At 34.7% G+C, this 12,244-nt stretch overlaps 1 protein-coding gene across 1 annotated transcript in view; it reads left to right on the top strand.

The window, feature by feature from the left end:
- The first annotated feature begins 3,506 nt into the window (after window positions 1-3,506).
- The window catches only part of LOC113233429 (5-hydroxytryptamine receptor 2C-like), a 71,076-nt gene continuing 62,338 nt past the window's right edge, over window positions 3,507-12,244 (top strand). Inside the window, exon 1 of the mRNA XM_026468558.1 lies at window positions 3,507-3,889. Coding sequence (XP_026324343.1) covers window positions 3,565-3,889 — 325 coding nt within the window. The 5' untranslated portion in view covers window positions 3,507-3,564. The remainder of the gene's footprint in view (window positions 3,890-12,244) is intronic.

The following is a 12,244-nucleotide window of genomic DNA, read 5'->3' as shown; positions in this document are numbered from 1 at the left end:
TTTCTAACTTGTGGTTTCAGCGCAAACGAGAGTTGATATTTAAAAGTGATGGCCCGTTTGCCTGAAGAGTTACCAGGTTTAGATGACCCTTATTTCGGGTTATATACTCGATGACATTTCTAGTGTCATAGTAATAAGCTAGTTAGTAATTGTCATTCGTTGACATTGTCATTATGTTCCATTACTGGTTTTATATTTCCATTTCCGGATTTTGTTTAATATGCATGCCGAATTTGATATGTAATAAGCAATGACTGAAATTTTATATCAACACCAGACTCGATTATTAGCAAAAAACTAAAGAACTTGAAGAATTGAGATGAGTTTGTTTCTTATTCTATCGATGTATTACTGTAGCCCTGGCGTGGCCCATAAATTATTGCTTCTATCCCCGTCACTAGTAGTACCCGCCATACATCCAGTATATAACCAGAAATAGAGACGAAATAAGGGCCATACGTTCCTGTTTACTGATCAATGATACATCACTTATAAATATCAACTCTAGTTTGCACTGAAATATAGACAGCGCCAACAACTGACACACACAGCTCACGACTCCGTCTATTCCAACAATATTATATATTTATTGTAATAAAGATAATATCCCTAACAAAGGCGTGCTGTTCCATTCGGTGGTGTGGGGAAAACAGCAAAACAACTGATTACAATACAAACTGAGTCGAATTTCATCGGAAATTAAATATTAAATATGTAATTTTGCAATTTTCGTCCATTATAACAAAGCTCAAGTTAACTGGTAGATGTGAAGTGAAACAATTGACAACACCCATTGAAGACACCTGTCAATTGTTTTGAATTTGGGCTGGCCAGTCGGAGCGCAGTTGTCACAGTAATGATATGGCAGAACAGTTTCCAAACAAATTAAATAACATTTCGTCTCTATTTCTGGTTATATACCACACGCAAAATAGGCGCCTTGACGTCGAGTTACAGACACCAGCCCGTTACACCAAATTACTAAGCATAAACTCGATGCCGCCATAACATGCTTGCCATCGTCATGAAAGAATTTGCCAATCGGCGCAACGTACTTGGCGATTGTTTTCCTGGGTGCGCCAGACTTACAGAAGACTTGATTAGGAGCCATTGTGAGAGGGCTCCTTTCGTGTACCCCAAATTTCATGAAATGAATACAACGATAATAAAACTTTAAATAACTTTTGTTATTTATTATTAATTATTGCGAATGAATACCGTTACACCTATTAAGGTGTAACGGTATTCATTCGCAGGCATGGCGGAATCGATCTGATGGTGAAGTAAAATACATGGTGGTTGGTATTTTTACAAAAAAAATGCGATAGACCCGGTAGGTACACGTACATATTTAGCAGCTAAAATAACTTCTGATGTCATCCAAAAGGTGCCTGTACACATGGAAAGATAATGCTAAGGAATTATCTATTCAGTTACTTGAAGATTCTATTTAAGAGACAGTCCTCCTTCAATCCTCACTATTCATAACCACTTCCTTGACCTTATAGCTGCTCGCTTTGATCTTCTTCTTTATTTTTTCACTATACAGAATTCTTGATCTTCCTCTTTTTCATTTCCCTTTTATCTTTCCCTTCATTCTCACTTGAAGTGTCAATGGAATATAAATCTTCAGATGTCACATTGCGTGGAAAATAACTTTGAACTGGTCAACACAGTCTATCATTTTACACAATATATTAGTGTGACATAAATTTAAACATGTCTTAGGCACACCGAACATTTATCCAAATTCATTACTCAAATCAGGTGTTAACACTTCAGTTATTTGTAAAATCCTTAGCGTTTTGTAAATCATGTTACAGATGGCTCCTTTGAGATTTATTATCGGACTCGTCGGTAAATTAGCGAATGAGGCGTTCAATATTAATTAATCTCAGATTATAATTCCTATAGAATTTCGTCTTATCATCGGTAATGCATGTGAAATATTATATGTTCAAATGTTTACATGCTTAAAAGTTTTGAATGGAATATATCGAATTATTTATATATTCAATGAGTATAAAGTTTATTTAATTGTATAGGCAACTTGTAGACATAAATAAAATTGCAATATTTTAGTTTATTGAATATCATGATGTGAAATCATGACGTGAAAATGGTTTCTTTTTTTTATATATAATAGACTCACGCTTGGCCACAATCTCACCTGATGTTAAGCGACGATGCGAACGCGTGCGCGTTAGCCTAAAAATGCCTGTCGTGATGTTTTTTTTACTTCCATGATATTTACGGTAGCCAAGTTGAGGCAACAGGCGCTAATTCTAGTCCAATCTATTCCACGAACTAAGGAATTTTATTTGTATTTGTTCGATCAGAAATTTTAAATGGTAATATTTCACGTGATACAAATTGCAGTTAGTTTCTTAGTATATTCCAGCCCAAAACAAAAGACTGATTCTAAAGAAAGCAATAACCATCGAAAAAAAGGACAAACTATTTTTGTCTTCTCACGGCCGTCTTATCAGTATACTACGAATTGGGCAGAGCTCAACGTTGGTATAATTTATAGCCGCTATTTCCACAAATGGCCCGCGATCCAACTTCATCGTGATGCCACAGTATGTGAAAAAGGCAAGACACTCGGATAAAACTTAAGTTTTCAAATGACACAAACGTACTTGTCTTGAAACTAAATCTAACGAAACTTCCATAACTGGAAAACAAGATACTCTATTTGTACTAACTTAACAGACAAATGACCTGAACACCCAGAGATATATAGTTATATATAATTTTAAAAAGCTGGTTAGCTGACTTGATTTCACCAAAAAAGTATCTACTAGCTATACCTAGAGTATACTTGACTTATTGTTGAAATTCTATTCAGGTGCTTAATTTTGAAGTTAACAATCTTTTCAAATTAATCTATGACGCCTGCCAAGCCTGCTAACAGAAGATAAAAAATTAGCCATAAAACACGACGATTTAAAAAAGTTTTCCACAGGAAAGGCTACGCATTTCAAGACTTCCCCTCTTCCTTAAGTTTATAACGTAGCATTACCGATTGAATTTTTTTAAAAAAAGATGGCGCAATCAGTTAAAAATGCGGTTGCTAATTTATATTGAACAAAGGTGAAATATATTATTGTTGGACTTAGTCATTTGAACATAATGCCATATATTTGTTTAAAAAATATTAAAATACAAATATAAAATACTTTTAGACGAATTCTAGACTGTAGAAGGTATTATAATACATAAGGTAAAATAAGGTTCAACTATATAGTTAATAACAATGCTAGTGTGCGTATGATCTCAGATCAGAGTCTAGATTTATAACAAGATTTGAAATTACAGTCAAATCGGAACGATCCGTTTTTGACCTTGATGAACAATCCAACAAAATTGTCGAATATGCATTTCTGAACATCGCACTGACAGTATAAATGGTCGAAGCACATGATGTTAAACCGACGATCTCTTCTTTTCCAGATGTTACCTCTATCAACCTAGAAAAATTGAACACCCACAACAATGGACCAGCCACGGCAGCACATCTACGAAATAAGATGAAAGAAGCAAAAATGCGAGTGCTTAACAATGCATGAATTTGATTTCCATCGATTTTCAAGCGATGAACCCGACTACTATTGGAATTTGAACTATACGACTTATAATTTAAGTTTCAATGAGATTGGTAACGCTACTGTTGAAAAGGAAGATGAGGTTGTTCATAATTGGTGGGCATTGGCTGCTATAATATTAGTAGTATGTACGGCAGCGGGGAATGTTTTAGTTTGCTTGGCGATTTACTTGGAGAGGAGGTTGCAGAATGTGACAAACTACTTCTTGATGTCTCTGGCGATTACTGATCTTCTAGTTGCAATGTTGGTAATGCCGTTGGGAATTTTGACGCTACTGAGAGGTAAGTATCTTTTCTAAGCTTAGAATTTGATTAATTCTCTGATTATTATTTGATGAATATGTTATGTGTTTCTGTGGTTCTGAATTTGAAAATTACAAAATATCTTTTGGGTGTCACATAAAGTAACTGAGCACTTTATCCAGGGGACGAACATCAAAGTAATCCCTGTGTATTTTAAATTGCAAATTTACTAAAATCGTCAATCCGCTTGCCTAGCATAATCGACAAGTACAGCGACTGTTGATACACAATATAGTAAAAAGATCAGATCATACTTTAGCTGGTGTAACTGTTACGGATTTCTTTCAAAACCTTGTTTTTCTTGTACAAGTTTGTTTTCATGTACAGGATGTTTTGTAAAACTCAACGATAAACCAAGTCCAGGGTATTGCCCAGTAACAGAAAAAAATGACTATGTGTTTTTTTATATATTTTTTCTGGATTGTTACAAACGGTTTGGTTCGGAGTTTTATAACATTCTGTGTAACAGCGACACAAACAAATAAACATGTTAACCATTTTGGATTTGGATTTTTTATGATTGCGACTATAAAGTTTTTTATTATCAAGTGTACGTAAATTATAAGATACTGATGTAACCCACGCGATAGTTCTTCAGATACCCAACCCTTATCTAGTATGCAGCGGACTAGTAAATACCAGTTTGGTGAGGTAATTTGAAGACAATAGTAGTCGGCCACAGAAAAATGTCTTGTCCTAGTACAAGGTATATGGTTGCCATTCTCACAACCAACTCAGTTAAAACTTTCATATCTTTCCGTTAACTGACAACAGTTTGTCCTTTCCTCTCCCCTAAAAGCATATATTTTCGAGCGCTCTACTCCCTTAGCAAACTAATTAAAGAACTGTTGAGCAATTTGTCAAACTAGATACAAAGTTATTTTTGCTGTCGACACGAGGATGCAATTAAACGAAAGGGTGCTTGGTAAATGTCAAAATTTAACGTTACTTTGAAATTTGTCAAATGAAAATGAAACACCTTTTTTGACTGACTTCAAAGAGGGAGAAGGTTTTCAATTCGACTGTACTTTTTTTGGGTGTATGTTACACGATAACTAAATTTGTGAACCGATTTTCAGGATTCTTTTTTTGTTGGAAAGAGGGTACCTCAGAATTAGTACCTTTTAAATTTGAAAAAAATATTCCACTTTGGAAATGGACACAAACTTTTGAGGTAATTTTTTTAGTACTCTGTGTTCTGAGTTTATGTAATATATTTATTTATTTTGGTTATTTATTTAGTTTGGTTGGATGTAGTATTTTGGGGAAAGTAAAAGTTCAAACACCAAGGGCAAACTGGATAATTTAAACTGAAAGTGAACGAGCACTAACTGGACAAGCATTTATCCTTTTCGCCCTGAACCTCTTCCTTAATTTCTATTTGGTGACGTTGTGAACGGACGCTTTTTAATTAAAAAAAAAGATATGTGTTTCTAAATAATCCTGCGTATGGAAAAAATCATTTCAAATCGTTATCTTCTTTGATCTTCCGCAGAACTCCTAACTTACAAAAAACTATAATACATACGTTCATGTCACCGACCTTCCTAATTACAGTAAAAAAAACTTCTGTTTTGTTCTAATATCAAAAACCAACTACACTTTGTCATGTCATGCCTGTCGAATACCCATCTTCTTTTCAACTTCGTCCAATAAAGTCTCCTCATTGACGATCGTTACAAAACTTGTGACAGCATATTTCATCTGATCGAAACTTTCTTTTCATGATTTACTTTTATAGGTTTTCTTCCAATATTTTCCGTAAGCATATCTTTTTGCTTTCATTTCACGGTGTCAGATGTTATGAACAGTTATATATGTAAGTCTGTTGTTTATTTAAAAGGAAACAGAAATAACTTTTTATAAGCTCAACTATTATTTGTTCATTTTACTCCTCAATACAATTGTTTTTTGTCTATCATTGGAGAGCAATGCTCTCAATCAGCAATGGTTAATGTCAGAGTAGTGCCCTCCGTGTTTTTCTCTGCAATCTGTACGCCCTGTCTATCAAGCTTTGCATGAGTACAAGCCAAAACATATCTTCTCCAAGCTATCAATTTACTTACAAAACTAAAATCGTTTGGTAGTAGATAGTCGGATTAACATCGTCAAGAAAAAAAATGTCTATTCTCACCAGTTTCGTCAATATGTGCTTTTACCAAGCCTATTGATCAGTATCAAAAGATATGCATTCTTATGGCTATCAGTTCATTCCTAACAATAAAGTCACGCATATACGTACAGATGCAAGCATGATCATCACTGACACTACTTCTATAATGGCACCATAGTCGAAAGGCAAGAAAAAGGTTTCTGTATTCACAAACTGGCATGTGTATTTGCGATAATAGCCCTTATACGACTCCACATTCATCTTCACTTTTCTATTTCGCTTCCTTTTATCACGTAATTCTCAATAATAACTATCTATTAGATAATTTACACGATAAGGTTTTAATTTCCAATACACCCTAATAAAGCCTAATGCCCAGCCTAATGGTTTGACTTATCGCCTTACTAGCAGAGGGTCATGAGTTCGAATCCGGGCTAGCACCTCTGGGTTTTCGGAATTTTGAGATTACCATGAGTTTTTGTTGAACGAAAACATCGTGATGAAGGAACTACAGCCCAAGCACTCTCAATGGGAGAGGAGACTGCTAACTACCGTATTACTAAAGCTGATGATCAAATTTTTATTATTACTATAATTATTATATCATATATATTTTAACCGCCTCTGTGGTCGAATGGCTACCATACTGGTCAGTCACGCAGAGGTCCCGTATTCGATACATTTATTTCTTTATAGTTTGTGTGTAATTTGTGGTTGTCTAATGTGTATCCATGGTACCCGCGATACAGGGTTTCCCTAGTGCGGGGCTATGAGTGTGCGCATTGTTATTAATAATTTTTATTTTTTGGTAACTGCCATGTCGAGATCAAAAACCATAGTAAACTATACGACGGTCTTTGACGGCTCTCTGACGGCAAAAGACAAGCGCGTCGTTTGCCATGAGGCGCACGACTTGTTTGTCCTAACACTTAGTCATAAAAAAAGAAACTTTGGTCTTGGCTGTTACCGGAAGTGGCATAGAGTCGAATTTTTGCAGTCACATTACGGTCTCTTAACCTTTTTAAAATTTGTATACCTTAATCGGATGGTAGATGGGTCATGAATGTATTTCTATTATCCGAATCGCAGTTCATTACCGACATTGTTCAAATTTCTTTACAACCCTCATAGCAGCTTAGTCACAGACTACGTAATCTATCACTGCTAAAGTCTCTTTCACGTCGAGCTGTGAGCCACAGTATTGAATTAAATTATTTCCTTAGGGCGCCTTGTGAATGGATTCTTAGAGTAACGAAACGTTTTTGGACTAATTGAAATTGATAAAGCAATTGTTTTTGATATAATTATTTTGGTTGGTTTCTTTGTGTGCTATGTGATTATTTTTTGTTTCTAAATATATTTAAATGTGTATTAATCCATTGGTTTTTCGCTTGTGTTTTTAATTTTCAATTTATGTAAAAAATATATTATCAATGTATTTTTTTAAAGCATTATGTGACTATGTCACCGTTGTTGTCGTGAAAATGAATATATTCGACTGTGAACTTGCAACCGGTACTATCTCAATTTTTTAAATTTTACAGGATTAAAAAATAACAGTTTGCGTCATTTATATAGCACCTGGTTAAAAGTTAGCACAATTTGAATAAAGTAGATTCTGGGGCCAAAATTAAATGTATATGAGATGGAATTTCTCGCAAAGCTGCGGAGTATGAAATAGTATAAAATGGAATAAATATATTATGTTATTATATTTTATTTATTAAATTATTTTAGGTTTTGTCTGTAACGTTAATTAAGTTGTTATGTACAAATAAATGAATAATTAAAAAGTGAAGTCGTAGCCATTTTAAATTTCAAAAAAAAGTTTAATCCCTCTCCAGTGCAGATACGCGCTTTTTACCAATACTACATACGCAGATTTTCACTATCCCCGACGTTATGCAAGAAATAAATCTGTTTAAAAATCTGAAAAAATCTTTTATGTCATAAGACATTCTTTGCAAAGCCTTTGCATTTCTAAGGCACTCAACTTAATTTATGCGGACAACAATCAAGGTAGATTGAACCATTTGCATAGTAAAAATAGGAAGCGGGCCTTACAAATTATTATTTTTATAATGAAAGTGTTTTTCACTACGTAACTGCTATCTTCGTGTAAATTATTTATTAAACAACCCTTGGGTGTTCTACTGGGTTCGCGATTGACTCCTGTCATACATTATATATAGTAGGTTGTCGTATTAATTCCAATCCACTCTCTACTTTTTTGGAATAAATGAATGAATATTATTGTTCATACGAATGTACATTATCATACATTATTTTATATTAGTTTATAACTGTACACAGTCTTTAAAAATTAAATAGACTTTTTTCAATGTCAATACTAACATGAATCTATTTAAAACATTAAATGTCGTACTAATAACACCTATCATAAATGTGTCATTTTTTAACCGACTTCAAAAAAGGAGGAGGTTGTCAATTCGACTCTATTTTTTGTGTATATGTTACGCGATTAGTTATTGGTCCCATTTAAATTTGAAGAAAATATTAGGGGATGAACCCGGTTTCACGCACTTTCCAGTAACCGATTGTTAACCTTTTTGTTTCAGTTTGTATGTACATATAAAGCTGCTGATGGATCGACTGTATGTTCACAGTTAATGCGTGAAGTCGTAATCAACTTCATGCAGCCAAAACTTTGACTGCATGAAGTTGATAACGAGCTCATGCATTAACTGCGTGCAGTCGAAACCGACTTCATGCAGCCGAGATCGATTGTATGAAGTTAATGCGTGAAGTCGTTATCAACTGCATGCAGTCCAGGTCTCGAATTACGACTTCACACATTAACTGCAAACGTGCAGTCAATCTGTTAGCAGCATAAGCAAAGTTTGAAGTCGGTTCTTTTAAAAAAAATTGCTTTTTTTTTTCGATTTTTACCAGAAGTATGGTCTAACCAATTCTTATACCTTTTTAAGGCATGCATGCACGTTTAATTATCAATTCCTTAAAATACATTGAATGAAATTTTGTTTAGTGATTGAACTCAAAAATAAACGCTTCGGTCAATGTTGAATGAAACATAAACGTTTATGTCTGGCTCATTTGTTTGGACTGGAAGAGGTCAGGAACGTTTCGGTTAAAGTAATTAAAGCATAAAATAGATTTGTTTGAAAACACTTAATACTTGTTGTATCCTTTTTGACTTCTGCCAACTTTATATGGCTGACGGACTGATAAACGGTGTGTTTTTGTGTAACTGATTTATGTCACTTGTTGTCAGTGGGTTGACCGAACTAATCACATAAAATAAGTCAAATAACACTACAACCGGGCTTACTGTTCGGTTCTTTTACAGAGGTTTATTGTCCCTAGATAATGAAATTCTTCATCATAATTAACATCTACAGCCCGATTTCGCCCCATTGTTAGCGTGTTTACGCATTACATCCAATCCGTATTCATTCCAAATCCGAGACTACAAATTTAGAAATATCTGACCCACCTCGGGTGTCGCTTGTACGCTAAGCTGGATTCGAATCCGAGAAAATGCGAACATCGCTTGTACACCTAGAGATAAAATGATGACATTTCGGACCGGATCTTGGATTCGGAACAGACACAAATTAGACGTAGTGTGCAAATGCTCTTAGGTAATACCTAACAATTATTAATATAATTATATATATATATATATATATATATATCTGCAAACGTATATTCAATTTGGAATCTTAGCCTAGAATTTTCTACAATGTCCATTTGACATCAACCCTCAATTATTTACATAATTCCAAATACAAAACCTAAGCTGCCTGCTACATCTCTCTTCCTCACAATTGAAGGGGTGAACATCCCTATCTGGAGCCCTACGTGTGATAGGCCAATTACAATTGTGATCAGCCTTTACTACAGGCTAGCCACACACTGCCCGGAAGCTGTTATATCATATAGCATAACAAAGAACAAACCCACCGAGGCGGCTATGGCTTCAATCTGCCAAAAACTTATCAATATATATATTTTAATATAATACATTTTTTTGTAATCGCTTTAGGTACAAGGATATCGTGTTTCCTAGTTCATTGAACGTTTATAAATAACTTGAACCTCCTGCTTAGTTATCAGTGTAATAATTTCGACTTTGAATATCAGTTTTCCTACAAATTATTCTACAAGAACTTCCTGGTGTCTTTCCACTTTGTCGTTCTATTATATCAATGTCACCAAACGTAATATGGTGCAAATGTTTTCTCCTAATATATGGGCTGGTAGTTTAGCCAGCTTTATTATCTTTGTTCGTATTACTCGTATATTTTGCGACGAAGATCCCAAGGTGATTATTGCTCATTTATATTAGTTAGTACGTTACGCAAAGGTCGACAAGTGTTCGACGATTCCCTTTTCTTTATTGCTTCAAAAGACGTAGCAAGGCACATTTTCTCAACATCTAACGTTCGTATTTCTCTATTTCCTTATAGCAGTTATTATAAAATATTATTATTTATAATTGTTATTAGTATTCCATACGTAGTGTATTTGTTTAAGATATTGGATTGGAATAAATTGCCATTTAAGGATTATATATTGTACTTTAGGCTCAATTTACATTTCAGGAATGGAATGGAAGTGAATTTTTGTAACGAAATTGTACATAACACATCTTCGTAGCTGAGAATACTCCCGAAACTGCGCGAGAATTCTTCGGAAGACGGGCGTACGGGTATTTTTGGTTCGTATCTAGTTTGTACGCTAAAAATGAACAATATGTAGCATTACAAACTCCCCTTTTCATCACCGGGGAACTAGGTGTAGGCTTGGGTTCCATGGCGAACGGCTATGGAGTGGAATTCCCTGCTTGTAGACTTCTTTCCTGAACGTTATAACTTGGGCCTTTTCAAAGCGACAGGGAATATTTAGGTGTGTATGCTCCATCATCGACCTCATCATCACTTTCCATCAGGTGAGATGAAGGTGAAAAGCGCACTTATAATTTATAAAAAAAAAAACAAAAATTTGCTTCCATTCCGTTCCGCGGAACAGTAAATTGACCCTAAAACTATATTTACTAACACCGACAAGAGTCTGGGATTTAAACAAGATGATGATTATAACTGTCACTGTTGAAAAATGCTAAGTTTACATTTGGTGACAGTTTTGGTTTTAGCAATTAAGTAAGTAAAGTAAGTAAAAAACGTACATTTTTAGTCAGTGTGACCTAGTAGTAAACACCAGCTGCGAATTTTTCCTATTTTACATTATTAACCATTAGACCTAATTGTGAAAGAGTTCGTCCTGGGAAGTACTGCCACCTTACTTATTTCTGCCTCTAAGTAGTAATAATGCTTACTAATGTAAGTGCCTAACGTAACGTATGTAAGTAACTAACGTAGTAATCTACGTTTCGATTTTCAAGAGTAAGGGCGCTGGTAAAATTACAGGCACATGAGACATGTCAACTTATATCTCAAGTATGTGATTAAAAAAATAAAAAATGATATAATAACACATAGAAAACACAATACTTAATAACTAATAAAAAATACAATTCAGTGATGTGGACAAAAAGGTAAAAGAATCACCATTGCTGCTTTTCAGTCTTCACCTGTAGCTAGCTGTTCGATTGCGCTAATATGCGGAGTGTACACCAAGTAATTACCTACCTTAGTAATAACGAGTAATAACTTAAAATTTAATGTTTGAATGCCGTCATTTTTTTATTCTTCTTTTTTTTAATTGAGGACCAGGCTGTTACTCGAGTTCTGTACAGATCGGAGCTATTGCTAACTTACCATTATTTCGAGCCTTTGAGTGACACTGGAATTGTTATGGACAGGCGTGTCGTTTACCACCAGGCGACTTAACTCGTCCCGATACTTAGTATCATAAAAAAGTACTGGAATAACCTCCAATGAAGAAGCACTGAAAAACCTATGTAAAGTCTTAGAATAATAACGCATAGAATGATAGTTTCATATCAAACGAACTGTCACAAGTGAGGCAAAAACCAAATTCATGTAGGCGTAAGCAACTTGTAACTACGCTCGTCGGCACGCACACAAATATACAAATAATGATGCCATGGAATAACATTTCCCTCAAAAGTGGGGAAATTGTATCTTGCTTAACTCATCATTAAGTTAAAGGTGCCTACAGATTTGCCCGACATTGTCGATCAGGTGCCTACAGATGTGCTCGGTTTTGTCGATGAAAAACGAATATAGCACTTATTTGTAAATCCAAGATGGCGG

The sequence above is a fragment of the Hyposmocoma kahamanoa genome, unplaced genomic scaffold (genome assembly GCF_003589595.1).
Source record: "Hyposmocoma kahamanoa isolate Upper Pololo Valley unplaced genomic scaffold, ASM358959v1 78, whole genome shotgun sequence".
In the NCBI taxonomy this organism is placed as follows: Eukaryota; Metazoa; Arthropoda; class Insecta; order Lepidoptera; family Cosmopterigidae; genus Hyposmocoma; species Hyposmocoma kahamanoa.
This window is presented reverse-complemented; position numbering and strand designations above follow the sequence as displayed.